This window comes from Sus scrofa, chromosome 15 (assembly GCF_054392235.1).
Source record: "Sus scrofa isolate SSC_HxYL_T2T_F1_AM1 chromosome 15, Sscrofa_HxYL_maternal_Yorkshire_Landrace_v2.0, whole genome shotgun sequence".
NCBI classification, from domain to species: domain Eukaryota; kingdom Metazoa; phylum Chordata; class Mammalia; order Artiodactyla; family Suidae; genus Sus; species Sus scrofa.
This window is the reverse complement of record NC_139397.1, coordinates 46,113,992-46,130,056: the sequence shown is the minus strand read 5'-3', so window position 1 is coordinate 46,130,056 and position 16,065 is coordinate 46,113,992. Positions and strand designations below refer to the sequence as shown.

Below are 16,065 nucleotides of genomic sequence, written 5' to 3'. Positions count from 1 at the left end.
AGAAATGAAGAGATAACCCCCCCCTTTTTTTTTTTTTTTGCTTTATAACAGCCATATGGAAGTTCCCAGGCTAGGGGCTGAATTGGAGCTACAGCTGCCTGCCTACATCACAGCCACATCAACACCAGATCCAAGCCGCATCTGCGACCTACACCGCAGTTCACGGCAATGCTGGATCCTTTAACCCACTGAGCGAGATCAGGGGTAAAACCCACGTCCTCATGGATACTAGTCAGGTTAGTTACCACTGAGCCACAACAGGAACTCCCAATAGCTATCCCCTTACATAAAGCTATTTTATGTCATTTCTTGTGTCCTCTTCCAGGTACACATACCAGCTCCACCTCCTATCAAGCACAATGCAATACTAAATGTGGATTTCCATAAACACTCATGGCCAGGGGAGTCTTGCACCAGTAGGTGCAAATAGTATGTTTCCACCGTTACAAAGCACTCCACTAGACAATGCCCTCTTGCTCAGATCCCTCCATCCTGCTCTCCTGCAGGGAAGAAGTCTTAGAGCTAGGCCGCTTGCATGGAAGGCTTTGGGCCAGCAGGACACACAGCATAGGATCCCCCAGGACTGCCTTCCATGAAGTAGTGAGTGGAATGAAAGGGATGACAGAATTGTCTTTTCATCTTCCCAATGAGAAACATCACTGAAAATCTTCCCAATTTGAAACAGAATTTTAAAAAATGAGGAATATGGTAAATAACGTGTTTCTTGACCAACAAAAGTCTACTATAATCATGTTGCGAATCTATCTAGAAATTACATCCTTATCAAGTAGAATGTGATATAACCTCTGTTACAAGAAGCTTAATGCTGAGAGAAGCCCTTGACCAGGACCTGCTCACCCATGAGCACCTTCTCCTAGCACTGGGGTCAAGCTCAGGATATGCTCTCAGCAATGTGTCAAGAACTTGTAGTGCAAATTGTGAGTGGGGTGGAGGATGCTATATGTATACACGTATACACACACACACGCACACACACACACAAACACATACACAAGCATGAGAATTAGAAAAGACTGGCAAAAGAGTTCTAGACAAAGTGCAACCTATTCACAAAAGCAAGGCTGCCTCTCTCTCATGGTGCTGTGGGCAGCCTACCCTCAACACACTTACTTTGAGAAGCATGTGTTTCTCACTGGGCGTCAAATACATCCTATTTTCATAGTAATCCACACACAAATTCACGATGTCTGCTAAGAGCTCTTCATAGCCAGAAATCACTTCAAGCTGCTGCTGCAGAGACTGAAACACAGAGTAAGACCTGTCATTGACTGTTCTCTGCCCCTCAGCCCCCCAGCAATGTGCCCCATCAGCCAGAGCAGCAAGAATGTGAGTTACTTGTGTGATCTTGTTGTGGTTGGCCAGGAACATGGATAGATTCTGTGATTCCTGGATGGACTGTGGATCTGCCATTTTACGTAAAAACTGAGCAGCCCTACGAAAGAAGAAAAAAGTTAACCAACACACTTGACTTAAAAAAAAACAGCCTGGGGAAACCAAAATTACTTTACTCTTATTACAGTTATCTAGAAATGTGCATCTTAGAACCTGGTTACAATTTTAGCCTCTTCCAGTTTCTCCCCTGAACTCCAGGTGAGTCTCCCTGCAACCTGAACAGCTCGTGACCCCACTGTCCATAGGTGACAGATTTCCTCAGAGTTGTGGCAGCACTGCCCATTGGACCTTCCTGAAGGGCACCTATACCCTGGCCTCTCCTCTGGGCATCTTGAGAAAGGCAGCCATGCCCCCTATGACTCCGACAGGTAAGTGACAAAGATGGCCAGCACTGTTCAGGTTCTTTCCCAGGAAACTTCTGGGCCATCAAACCTCCTGTTAAGTGAGGGAGCACAGTACACAAAGTTCTGGGCCAAAGATCTGAGACGGAATCTTGATTCCACTATCAATCTGCAGCTCCATCTTGGACAACCCTAAAGATCTGGTACCAATTCTAACATGACGGTGGGTTTTCCCACACCACCAAGCAATTCTCTAACACCTGCTGGATGTCCTATAATCAACTCGATTCTGACATTACCTGAAGATACATCAGATCCCACAGGTTAAAGGCTCCATCCTACAAGACTGCTATGATGTTTCCTGACTTCAGACAACAAATGGAGGTCCGTGTTACTACCTGGGCTTCTGACCAACAAGCTACAGGTTGGAAGTCCCAACAATCCCTTCTCTGAGTTCAATTAATTTGTTAGAAGAGATCAAAGAACTTAAGAGAAACATTTCACGTCCTAGATTAACAATTTATTATGAAAGGACATAACTCAAAACAGCCAGATGGAAGAGATACATAAGGCAAGGTATGGGAAAGGATGGAGGCTTCTATGCCCTCTTCAAGCATTACTCCCTCCAAACTTCCATGTATTTACCAACTTGGAAGCTCTCGGAACCCTGTCCTTTGGGGTTTTTATGGAGAATTCCTTACATTAGCATGATTGATTCAATCACTGGATATCAGCAATGGATTGTCCCCTCCCTGAGGTCAGGAGGATAGAACTAAAAGTCTCAACCCTCTAATCACAGGATTGGTTCCACTGGCGACCTGCCTGCATCCTGAGGTTACACAGGGACTATCCAAAACTCATCACATTAACATAACAAAAGACATTTTATTGCTCTCAACTCCCAAGAGTTTGACAAAGATCAAATATATATTTATTATAAATCAATGCCACACCTCCTGAATGCTCCTCTCACTTATCGTATCTGAAAAAAAAAAAAAAAACAACAGGTGTATGATCTACCCATGGGGCTCACAAGGGAATGGTGGACACAGAAGGACCTGTACACTGAGGTCCAACAATCCCACGTGGCACAGACTGAAGTCTCTGGTTCCTGCAAAGCACTGTGAAAGCATGGATGAGGATTCTGCACACCTAGGGCTTCCCCAAAAGAGTTCAGTGGAAACTCCCTGTGCAACCTAAACCTCAGGGGTTTTACGAAAGAAAAGCTTCCATTGTAAAGACTGATGACCTACCCCAACTGTCATCCCTTCCCTTCTTGCTGTGGAATAAACCCTGAGTACCTGTGGTATAGCAATGTGCTTCCTCTCCACGTTGTGACCAACTGCTGAGCCATGAGATTTAATGCAAAACTTTGTAAGGCACTCGAAAGTTTATTTATAAGGGATAGTGTGCACCCTTCAATTCTCCTTCCTTTCTTCTGACTGGAATGCAGAAATGACAGCTGGAGCTCAAGCAGTCATTCTGGGCCACAGGTAACACATTACGACAGCAGGAGCCCTGATTCCTAAACTCTACAGAACCCTCTCAGCTACAGACCACCTATGTCAGGACTTTTCAGGTGAGGAAAAAACTGCAATCTTGTTTAAGCCACTGATATTTTTGTAAGTTATAAAAAGTTATATACAGCGAACAATATTGAGTGATATGTTTACAAGCTTTTTTACTTGTTTCTTTTTTCTTTTCTTTCTTTCTTTCTTTTTTTTTCTTTTTTTTTTTTTTTTGGCCACCCCCAAGGCATATGGAAGCTCCCAGGGCAGGGATCAAATCTAAGCCAGAATTTCGACCTATGTCCCAGCTGCAGAAGTGTCAAACCTTTAACCCACTTCCTGGGGCCAGGATCTCTACCTCCACAGAGACGAGCCAGATCCATAACCCACTGCGCCACAGCAGAAACTCCTACAATCTTTTTTTTTTTTTTTTTTTTTTGGTCTTTTTTTGTCTTTTTGCCATTTCTAGGGCCGCTCCCACGGCATATGGAGGTTCCCAGGCTAGGGGTTGAATTGGAGCTGTAGCCACCAGCCTATGCCAGAGCCACAGCAATGCGGGATCCGAGCTACGTCTCTGACCTACACCACAGCTCACAGCAACAGCGGATCCTTAACCCACTGAGCAAGGCCAGGGATCGAACCTGCAACCTTCCTAGTCGGATTTGTTAACCACTGAGCCACGACGGGAACTCCCCAACAATCATTTTTAAAGTGTTTATTTTTGGAACTAGAGACTCTCATACTAATTGAAGTCAGAAAGAGAAAGACAAATACCATATGATATCACTTACATCTGGAATCTAAAATACAGCAGAAACGAACCTTTCCACAGAAAAGAAATCATGGACTTGGAGAATAGACTCATGGTTGCCAAGGAGAGGGGGAGGGAGTGGGATGGACTGGGAATTTGGGGTTGATAGATGCAGACTATTGCCTTTGGAATGGATAAGCAATGAGATCCTGCTGTGCAGCACTGGGAACTATATATCTAGTCACTTATGATGGAGAAGGATAATGTGAGAAAAAAGAATCTCTACATGTATGTGTAACTGGGTCACCATGCTGTACAGTAGAAAATTGACAGAAAACTGACAGAACCAGCTATAGTTAAAAAAATAAAACTCATTATATTAAAAAAAATTTTTTAATGACAAAACAGTGCTGTGAGAAGTTAAAGAGGACCTAAACAAATGGGAAGATAAATGACATTCATGGATTGAAAGACCCAGTGTAGGAGTTCCCGTCGTGGCGCAGTGGTTAACGAATCCGACTAGGAACCATGAGGTTGCGGGTTCGGTCCCTGCCCTTGCTCAGTGGGTTAACGATCCGGCGTTGCCGTGAGCTGTGGTGTAGGTTGCAGACGCGGCTCGGATCCCGCGTTGCTGTGGCTCTGGCGTAGGCCGGTGGCTACAGCTCCGATTCGACCCCTAGCCTGGGAACCTCCATATGCCGCGGGAGCGGCCCAAGAAATAGCTAAAAAGACAAAAAATAAATAAATAAAATAAAATGCAAATCTGAGTTGTCAAATTTATTAAAAAAAAAAAAAAAAAGAAAGACCCAGTATAGTCAGTGCTCCCCAAGTTGATTTATAGATTTAAAGCAATCCCAATTAAAACCCCAAGAGGCTTTCCTTGGAGTAGAAATTGACAAGCTGAGTCTAACATTTATATGGAAACATAAAGGACCTTGAATATCCAAAGCAATCTTGAAAAAGAAGAATAAGGCTGGAGGATTCACAGTACCTCACTTGCTATAAAACTATAGGATGTCAACAACAAAAAATAAAAATACCTGATTTTAAAATGGGCAAAAGGATTTGAGTAGACATTTCTTCAAAGATGATATACAAATGGCCAACAGCATAAGAACATATGCTCAACATCACTAATCTTTACGGAATTGCAAATCAAAACCAGTGAGAAACCACTTCATACCCATTAGATGGCTACTATTGGAGTGGGATTAGACTGGGAGTCCGGGGTTAACAGATGCAAACTATTGCATGTGGAGTGGATAGGCAATGAGATCCTGCCTGCACAGGCAGCTCTATCTAGTCACTTGTGATGGACCATGATGGAGGATAATGTGAGAAAAAGAATGTATATGTGTGGCTGTGTCACTTTGCTGGACAGTAGAAATTGACAGAACACTGTAAACCAACTATAATGAAAAAAATAAAAATCATTAAAACAAAACAAAACAAAAAAATAAAGTGTTCACTTTATTGATCTGATTGGCTGTTGAAGCTGTAGACGTAGAAACTAAGGAAGGGACCAAGAATACCTGCTTTTATTTTCCTCAAGCCTCACCATGACCATACGGATTATCTGGCATTTACACACACACACACACACACACACACACAGATGAAGCTGTAACTACAAGCTGAGGCAAATAAAAAGTGTGTGCCAGTGCTGGATTTCCCTAGTGGCTCAGTGGGTTATTGTCACTGCATTGGTGTGGGTTCAAGCATTGTCACTGCTGTGGTGTGGGTTCAAGCCCTGGCCCAGAACTTCCAAATGCCATGGCTGCGGCCAAAAAAAAACTGTGTGTGAGGGCTGGGGAGAAGTGGGGGTTACTGCTGGGAAGGTGACCCAATAGGTGGTCCCAAAGAGAGGCCAGGGGACGAGCCCACTGGAAGGGTGAGGGGTGCTAGGGCCCTCTTCTAACGCTCAGGGGAACCGGGGGGGTGGCAAAGATGCTGGGCAACTCCTGAATGGGATGCCTGAGGGCCCCCCCATGGCCTTCCACAGAGCAGCCCCATCTTAAAACTATTTTCCAGGCTGGGCTTTGAAATAATGTGCTACTGCTAAGAGAGAAAAGAAACCTTTTAGAAATTAAAGACCACTGGTGCTGCCACTCCTTACTTCCCGGACAGAGTCAGAAAGGCTCACAAAGCTGCTCAAAATCTCAAGTGATTTGGGCTATCAGGAGCAGAAGCTGTTCTCCTGGCTGGGCTGGTTCCACCCCTCAGAAGTCCCTATGCTCCACCCAAAGTCACATGCACCTGAAATCCCAAAAGCACTGGCATTAAATGGAGACACCTCCAGACTTTACTACTGGAGAGTAAATAATAGAGCAATTCAAAAGATTTAGTAGTTCTGGGGAGTTCCCATCATGGCTCAGCAGGAACGACCCTGACTAGTATCCATGAGGACACAGGTTCAATCCCTGACTTCGCTCAGTGGGTTGGGGAATCTGGCGTTGTCATGAGCTGTGGTGTAGGTGGCAGACGCGGCTAGGATCCCAAGTTGCTATGGTTGTGGCATAGGCTGGCAGCTTTAGCTCCGATTCAACCCCTAGCCTGGGAACTTCCATATGCCACAGGTGCGGCCCTAAAAAAAAAAGAAAAAAGAAAAACGATTTTGTAGTTTTGAAGATCTAGTGGACTCTAGGTGCTGAATGGAAGGCCTCAATTTATTTTACATGACATCGAACTCAACTCACACTGCTGCCCAATCCTCAAATCTGTTTCATGTCACATCCCAAGATGATTTCATCGTAAAGACACAGCAAAAGTTGCACAGTTTTAGAGGCATGTGTTGGAATTCAGTCCACCCCCAAATACAACACTGTGGCATACTGAATTCTGAATTAAAGTTGCATAAGAAACAGCCAGTGCAAGGACCTTCTGATCTCTTCTGTGCCCCCTGAAAGCAGAAAACAACCTCCCACATGAAAGGTACCCTCCCTACACCAGGAGAGAGGGAAGCATCTTCACCCCCAGAGACGGGGGCGTTCGAGGCTGAGTGACTTCACTCACTGACCACCCCAACTCAAGCCTCTTGTCAACTCTTCACAGATTTAATTTTCTTTATATAAAAAGTATATATATTTTTGGGGGGTGGGAGAGGGGTCTTCTTAGGGCCATGCCCACGGCATACGGAACTTCCCAGGCTAAAGGTCGAATCGGAGCTGCAGTTGCCAGCCTATACCACAGCCACAGCAATGCCAGCCGAGTCTGCGACCTACACCACAGCTCACGGCACCCGGATCTTAACCCACTGAGTGATGCCAGGGATCGAATCCACATCCTCATGGATACTAGTCGGGTTTGTCACTGTTGAGCCACAATGGGAATCCCAGTATAAAAAGTATAAATGCTGTCTGCTCTGGTCAGTTCTTTGGGTCTCGTATCTTGAGACCCCTGTATGTACGAAATTAATTAGTTTTTCTCCTATTAAGCTTTCTTTTCTATTTAAAAAAAAATTTTTTTTGGCCATGCCTATGGCATGTGGAAATTCTAGGGCCAAGGATCGATCTTGACCACAGCAGTGACAATGCCAGATCCTTAACCCACTGAGCCACTAGGGAATTCCTCAGCTCTTTTCTTTTTTTTTTTTTTTTGTCTTTTTGTCTTTTTGTTGTTGTTGTTGTTGCTATTTCTTTGGCCGCTCCCGCGGCATATGGAGGTTCCCAGGCTAGGGGTTGAATCGGAGCTGTAGCCACCGGCCTACGCCAGAGCCACAGCAACGCGGGATCCGAGCCGCGTCTGCAACCTACACCACAGCTCACAGCAACGCCGGATCGTTAACCCACTGAGCAAGGGCAGGGACCGAACCCGCAACCTCATGGTTCCTAGTTGGATTCGTTAACCACTGCGCCACGACAGGAACTCCCTAAGCTCTTTTCTTGAAGGCGATACTCAGCCAAGAACCTAGAAGGGCAGAGGAGAAATTATTTTTCTTCCCTTACAAGTGAAACCACAGCCTATTCAGATGCAAAGTCTCTTCTAATTTAATTTTATAGCAAAGACTCCTTGCCTAGCAGAGGAAACCAAAGTCAGCATCTAATTCCAGCCAACATGTTTTCAAGAGTCCCAGGCACAGACTTTGTAAGGAGAGTCAGTCAGAAGACAGCAGCTCTGCTCTACCTGCCATCAGCACACTTGGTCTTGCACACACACAGTGCCCTCCTTGCCAACCTTTTCCAATTCTCTTCTCCAGAAACTGTCTGCATTTGGAAAAAAACGACCCTAGAGGAGAGCTGGTCTGGGAAGTGCTGTGGGTCCAGGGGACAGCTGTACTCACTGCAGGGATGGTGCAGTGCCTGCGGGCAATGCCCACCAACCAGCCAGCGAGGAGCAGAGGCGGCCCCACCAGGCTAGGGCCTCTGGCACCCTCACCCAGACACTCACAGAGCCAGTGCCCACACACACCCCAAGGCTCAGAACAGGACTGCTCTCATGCTCAGCTATCCTCCCAGGATGCTGAGCATCCAAAGCCCACAACACAGACACACACACACCCCCAGGATGCTGAGAGCCCACAGCCCACTACACAGACACACAGACACACACAGACACACACACACACACACAGAGGAATGCATCGCAGCACTCACCATCTGCCGCCCCACTAGAACATCTCCACCCAGTCCTGAGAGGGGCCTGCGTGGGACGCGCACCCACCACGAGGGCGCTCAGGCGCCCGAGGCCAAGGCACGCTCACCTCTTGTAGGCAGAGTGGTCATTCTTCACGCTGCACTTCATGTTCTTCAGCTCATCCAACACAGCAAACATGTTGATGAACTTGCCCAGGGTGATCAGGTAGGCTTCAGAAACGAAGTCCTTCCTTCTCTCCGCGTGGCACAGGCGCCTCACCTCCCCACAGAAACGCTCGATGGCATTCCTCTGCGCAGAGGAAGTGGAGACAGCAAGGCCGCTTTCAGGAACAAGCCAGTCCAAGGCCCAACATCCACATTCAAGCTACTCACTGATGAAACACCCGCCAAACATTTACAGTTCATGCACAGGGATGTGTTTTGAGAACGTGATGTCCACGTGCCTTTGCTCTGTAACAATCATTGATTTTGCACTTGACCAACTGTGTCTCCAAGTAAAAGAATTTTGTTGATTATTCCAGCAAAGTTACAGAGCAAAATGCTCCAATAAACATCTGAAAAGCAGATAACTTTTAAGATAAAACAAAGATTCATCATCTAAGAAGTTCGGTCTTCTTCCTTTGCTAAAGGAATCTATGATAAAAAAAAAAACTTCCACATATTTCTGAAGTATGTATTTAAAAAGTCAGCAAGTCCAGGAGTTCCCGTTGTGGCGCAGTATTTAACAAATCCAACTAGGAACCATGAGATTGCAGGTTTGATCCCTGACCTCGCTCAGTGGGTTAAGGATCCAGGGCTGCCCTGAGTATGATGCAGGTTGGAGACACGGCTCAGATACTACGTTGCTGTGGCTGTGGCGCAGGCCAGTGGCTACAGCTCTGATTAGACCCCTAGCCTGGGAACCTCCATATACTGCAGTTGTGGCCCTAGAAAAGGCAAAAAAAAAGTCAGCAAGTCCCGTCCCTGTAACCACTCTGCCTAACCCAAGGGCTAGGAGGAGCCAAGGCCAGGGAGAAGCCCACCAGAGTGGACAGTGGGACAAAAACACCTGAAAACCAGATGAACCGAAAGTGCTGAGCATACTGATAGAAAGCAATGTTCATGCAGGAAATATATAAGTCACTCTCAATGGGAGAAGAGAAGTGAAACAGAGAAGCAGCATTTATTCTGAAAAGGCCAGTAAGGGCTTTAGACCATTGAAGGTTAGTTCCCTTTGGTCTCAGACCAGCTGTGGTTACTTGAATTCACAAGCACTTTGTTTCCTGAGTAGGTGGCGCTAGTATCTCACACCTCTGCAGTAAACCCCTAGGATTATTTGGCTGTTTTACCTGGAAGTACATAAAATTCATCAGTTTTGTGACTTCAGGCTCAAGAACCTCCACAGTTTTCTCATAAATTTCCACTCTATTGGGCTGTTCGTTACACTTCACCTGGGAGTAAACAAGCACGACATAGAGAGGCTCCAACCCAGAGAGAATGTGGGGAGGGCGCCCGGGCAGAGGGGCCAGGAGGTGGGGCGTGGCCTGGCAGGGCGGGGCGGGGCGGGCTGGAAGGGATGGGGCGTGGCGGGTGGGGACAGGGCGGGGTCTGGCCGGGGTGAGCACCTGTGGGATAGCCCGAGAGCAGCTCCTCCAGGTGTACAGCATGACAGCGTACTCTTGACCTTCCTCCAGCATCTCATTCTGCAAGGACACCCAGGGCAAATCAAAGGCAAGTAGAAGAACAATCATAAAACAGGAGGGTCAAATTCCTAATATCTAGAGCCATAAACCATGATAGAGAGGCCATGAGGACCCTCCCTTTGAGGGTCAAGTAAGCACCCAGGACCTGTGTGCCAAGATGCTGGTGACACTGCAGTCCTGTATCCAGGCCACATGACCACCCTCAACATCCCCCTCTTTTGCTGGCTGAAGAGGGGCGTCAGTGACATGCAGACACCTCTGCATGGGCCAGCAAAGCCCATGGCACCTGTCACAGCCGCCACAACCCAGCTCCACTCAGTCCAAACCACCTGCTGGCAGGGCAGAACCAAAGCTGGGGACACGGCCGGGGGGGGAGGGGGACATGCAGTGCAATCAAATGCACACGGGCCCTCATGGCCTCTTCCCCAGGCCTTATTGAGCCTTGTGGCTCAGAAGGAAGACTGACACTCTCTGCTGTCCCCAGTGCGGGGAGGAAAAACACTAGGAAGCACTTAAAATCCAGGAGGGAGAGTATCCACAGGAAGAGGACTGCAAGCATTTCAAAACTGCTTCAGTGTCTATTCCTCCTTTCATGTTGATCCTTTGGTTAAAAAAAAAAAAAAAAAAAACCTCAAGATATTCTTGCAAATGTTGACTACAATTTGGGAATGTTTTTAAGATGCTTTAAAATGTTCACAACCTTATGGGAGTTCCCTGGTGGTCTAGTGGTTAGGACTCAGCACTTTCACTGCCATGACCCAGGTTCGATCCCTGGTCTGGGAACTAAGATCCCACATCAAGCTGCTGCACGCCACGGCCAAAAAAATCTTCACAACTGTTGACTTAGTAACTTCACTTCTATAAATCTAGCTAGTGAAAATAAGGATGTATTTATCAGGAAGATGTCCATCCCAGCATTTTTTTATTGTAAAGAAACGAAGGAAATGAGCAAAAATTGTTAAATTTTGAACATTTAAAAATTGGACTAGACAGCCATTAAAAATTACTTCATCTAGTGCATTTGAATGACATATTAAAATGTTCACAGAATCATTAAAATACATAGTTATAATAAAAAGGCAATTCACTTATGCAACCTAAAACCCACATGGGTGTGTACCTGGTGTGCTTGAGTACAAGAGTTTAAGAGGGAAAATGGGGAGTTCCCGTCGTGGCGCAGTGGTTAACGAATCCGATTAGGAACCATGAGGTTGCGGGTTCGAGCCCTGCCCTTGCTCAGCGGGTTAACGATCCAGCGTTGCCGTGAGCTGTGGTGTAGGTTGCAGACGCGGCTCGGATCCCGCGTTGCTGTCGCTCTGGCGTAGGCCGGTGGCTACAGCTCCGATTCAACCCCTAGCCTGGGAACCTCCATATGCCGCGGGTGCGGCCCAAAGAAATAGCAAAAAGACCAAAAAAAAAAAAAAAAAAAAAGAGGGAAAATGGGCCCCCTCAAAATGCTGCAATGGTTTTCTCTGGACCACAGCAGCTGTTCTCAGAAAGAGCATGTACTATTCTTATAATAAGAAAAAAACAAAGGTTTTAAAAAAAAAAAACATAAGCCCTTCATTCACTTTCTTCTCTTCTTCCTCCCTAAGTATCCTATGAGGATAATACAAAAAAAAGTGGCATCTGCCAACTCCCACCCCCCCCACAAAGAAACCCCACAGACAGAGAGAGTTACCATGCTAGAATGGACAGTCGCTTGTTCAATGTATCTTGCGATGCCGGTGACAAATGCATTTCTGTCTTCAAAGTTAGTGTTGAAATTTGGCTGAAAGAACGAAGAAAACCATCACACAGAGGTCAGCATCGCAGGCCGTGAACCCCATGGCCACCTAGCACCTACCTGGTAGAGCAGTGAGGATGGTGGGGGCTCGATGCAGGGCTGCTGGTCAGGCAGAGGCAGCTCTTCCAGCAGGTCCACATTGGACAGAGCATCCTCCAGGGTCACCTGGGCCGCCATCCTGGCCTAGGACAAAACACAGAGCCGGCGAGTTCCTATTGTGGCTCAGCAGTAACAAACCTGACTAGTACCATGAGGACATGGGTTCAATCCTTGGCCTTGCTCAGTGGATTAAAGGATCCATTGCTGCCATGAGCTGTGGTGTGGGTCACAGACTCGGCTCCAATCTGGCATTGCTGTGGCTGTGGCATAGGACGGCAGTGACAGCTTAGATTCCACCCCTAGCCTGGGAACTTCCATATGCTGCAGGTACAGCCCTAAAAAGACAAAAAAAAAAAAAAAAAAAAAAAAAAAAGGCAAAGCCCCCGTGCCATGAGGAAGGGCAGGGGCACCCTGACAATCCTTCCACGGTGAGGCACTCGGGGCCCTGGGACCATATGCTCTCTCCTCGGGGCCCAGGAGATGGTGTAGGAGTCACAGCGGTCCCTGGAGCCTGGCATCTCTCTCTGGGCTCAACACAGCCTCTCCTGGTTGTGGAGCAGGGTACAGGGTCCAACAAACCTACCATGGCTTCCAGCCACCTTCCCACCTCAGGGCTGCAGAGGCTGAGCTCTCTGTGAGGGTCTGACAACCCCTTCACTGAGCTGTAAGGGGAAACAGCTCCTCTAATACTGTGTCTGCCCCCAGGAGGCCAGCAGAGGCACAGAGGGGCAACAGCGCTTCCCTGCCACTGATGCTTCCCAGGTGGGTCCTCCAAGCAGGGCCACACGCTAGGAACGGAGATGGAAAAGGCCAGACCCCTGCCACCAGGCGCACAAATCAGGCAGCAGGGCCCACAAAAGTGAGGGGCCAAGGGAAGGAAACGGGGGGTTGTTGGAAGACGATGAGAGCGCGAACTCTGTGGCTATCATCCAGAAGCCCAGTAATGGTGCTTCACTTGATACATCTGTGCCAGCTCCAAGAAGAGAGATGAGTCTGCACACTCCAGCCTGCCCCCCACTGAACACTGCTCTGATCTGGGACAGGCCTCAGGGAAGAGCTCTAAGCCCAGAAGGCTTTGCTAAGCAGCTCTGACCCCAGGGCAGCTACATGGGCAGCTACGTTCATTCTGAGAAGCAAAAAGCAAAAGGCAGCTGGACAACAGTACTGAAAGCAAGAAGCACCCAGATACTCCTCCTAGCACCAGGCCCCAGACAAGGCATTGGTGTGGAAGTGTGTGGTGGGGCAGGTTTCCAAAGCCCAAGCATGCTGGTTAGAGAAACAGAAAGGGAACCCCAGGGCACTGGAAAGCCCCAGGGGCAATGTGGAGAGGAAGCAGCTCGGAAGAGCAAGCCTACAAAGCTGCTCACCAATGCCAGGGCCATGCATGAGTCTGATCCTCACATCCCAAGCCCTGAAACCTCAGTCGGGTCCCAGATAGCCACAGAAGGCACACACAGGACAGATACGAATGGCACTGCTGAGGCTCCGAAGACAGAATGACACCAAACCACAATGCACAGGGGACACATCAGAACTGCAGTCTAAATCGAACCAGATTTTTTGCCCCCTAAAATATACCATCAACATATATCCTAGGATTTAAATAAGACCCAGAGTCTCATACCATAATATCCAAAATGTCCAGCCAAAGTCCAAACTACTCAGCAAAGAACCAGTAATGCCTTAACCCCTATGGGGAAAGGTGAACAACAGATACCAACGCCAAAATAAGAGATGCTACAATTATCTCCCAGACTTAAAGCACCTACCATAAAAATGTGCTAAACAAACAGAGCACTCCTGAACTGGAAAAAAACAAACAAACAAACCTGAAAATCAGCAAATAGATGGATAAATAGATACTGATACAAAGAACCAAATGGAAATTTAGAACTAAAAAATACTGAAATTTTTAAAACTCCCCACATGAGCTTAAGAACTTATTCAGTGACCATGAAGACAGAGAAATAGAAATGATCTAATCTGAATGACAGAGGAAAAAAGATTGAAGAAAATGAAGAGCCTTGAGGACCTTTGGGACAAGAGAAAGAATCTAACACTGGGTCATCAGAGTGCAAAACAGGGAGAAGAAAATGGGCAGTGCCAGAAAAACAGCTGAAAAGCATGACTGAAAATTTCACAAGCGTGGCAGAACTTTGGTCTACAGATTCAAGAAGCCCAACAGATCCCAAACAGGATAAATCTAAAGAAACCCATCCCCAGACACATCACAGTCACACTGCTGTCACTGCACACATAAAGACCATGAGAAACTATCTTGAAAACAGCCCAAGAAAAGTGGCTCATGACCTAGAAAACACCAGTTTGAATGTGGACCTCTCCCAGGAAACCAGGGGGAACCTACAGAAGTGGGAAGAAAAGAAGGATCATGAAGGAGTTCCTGTCATGGCGCAGCAGAAACGAATCCAATTAGGAACCATGAGATGGTAGGTTCAATCCCTGGCCTCACTCAGTGGGTTAAGGATCCAGCATTGCCATGAGCTGTGGTGTAGGCCGGCAGCTGCAGCTCCAATTAGACTCCTAGCCTGGGAACCTCCATATGCTGCAGGTGCAGCCCTAAAAAGCAAAGTAAAGAAAGAAAGAAAAAGAAAAAGAAGGATCATGAAAATGAAACAAAGACATTCTCAGATGAAGAAAAATTAAGAGGATTCGTAGACAGCAGACTAACGAGTTCTTCAAAGAGAAGGGAAATGATACCAGAAGGAAACTTGGGACTTAAAGAACAAAAGCAAAAGCAAGATAAAGGGTAAATAGCAAGTAAACGGAATAGACGACTACTATTGTCTGATGGATTTTTCAGTGTATATAAATGTCATACATACGAGAACCATAACAAAAAGGGAAAAGGCAAAAGGACCTACATGGTGTAAGATTTTTGCATTCCACTTGAGGTGTTGCAATACTGATTCAAAGTAGACTGAAAAGTTAGCATGTATTTGTGATCCCTAAAACAACCACTTAAATAACTCCAAAAAGCAATATAGGTAAATCATAAAAAGACTGTTTAAGTTTAAGGAGTTCCCGTCGTGGCACAGTGGTTAACGAATCCGACTAGGAACCATGAGGTTGTGGGTTCGATCCCTGCCCTTGCTCAGTGGGTTAAGGATCCGGCGTTGCCATGAGCTGTGGTGTAGGTCGAAGATGTAGCTCGGATCCTGCGTTGCTGTGGCTCTGGTGTAGGCTAGCGGCTACAGCTTGGATTAGACCCCTAGCCTGGGAACCTCCATATGCCATGAGAGTGGCCCAAGAAATGGCAAAAAGACAAAAAAATAAATAAATAAAATAAAATAAAATCAGTTTAAATGGAATACTAAAAAATAATCAGTGGTATTTAAGTAAATAGTACTTAAGCGTTCCCATCGTGGTTCAGCGGTTAACAAATTTGACTAGCATCCATGAGGAAGCAGGTTGATCCCTGGCCTCGTTCAGTGAGTTAAGGATCCAGCATTGCTGTGAGCTGTGGTGCTAGTCGCAGACACGGCTCGGATCCTGTGTTGCTGTGGCTGTGGTGTAGGCCGGCAGCTACAGTTCCAATTTGACCCCTAGCCTGGAAACCTCCATGTGCCACAGGTGCAGTTGAAGATGATAATAATAATAATAATAATAATAATAATAATAATACTTAAAAATAAGGGGGGTAGGAAAAGGAAACTGCAAAGAAACTATAGTAATCTTCTTTCTGCCATGTAAGGACACAATGAGCAGTTGGTGTCTGCCCCCCAATTCTGTCACCCTCTGATCCTGTCACCAATGCCAAGGTGTGGGTTTCCCGACACCACCAAGCACCAGCTGGGTGTCCCAAACTCGATTCAAGTCTGACACTATCACCCACAAGACGGCCACTCCCCACAACGCCAATCACAAGACCAGGT

General features: G+C 46.7%; 1 protein-coding gene across 2 annotated transcripts in view; it reads right to left on the bottom strand.

Moving 5' to 3' along the window:
- The window catches only part of CYFIP1 (cytoplasmic FMR1 interacting protein 1), a 99,676-nt gene that overhangs the window by 62,808 nt on the left and 20,803 nt on the right, over positions 1-16,065 (bottom strand). For both annotated transcript variants that reach the window (XM_084999708.1, XM_084999707.1), the window contains exons 2-8: positions 12,134-12,256; positions 11,969-12,058; positions 10,210-10,287; positions 9,934-10,035; positions 8,713-8,894; positions 1,357-1,453; positions 1,132-1,260 (exon numbers count right to left, since the gene is read on the bottom strand). In XM_084999708.1, coding sequence (XP_084855834.1) covers positions 1,132-1,260; positions 1,357-1,453; positions 8,713-8,894; positions 9,934-10,035; positions 10,210-10,287; positions 11,969-12,058; positions 12,134-12,250 — 795 coding nt within the window. In that variant the 5' untranslated portion in view covers positions 12,251-12,256. The remainder of the gene's footprint in view (positions 1-1,131; positions 1,261-1,356; positions 1,454-8,712; positions 8,895-9,933; positions 10,036-10,209; positions 10,288-11,968; positions 12,059-12,133; positions 12,257-16,065) is intronic.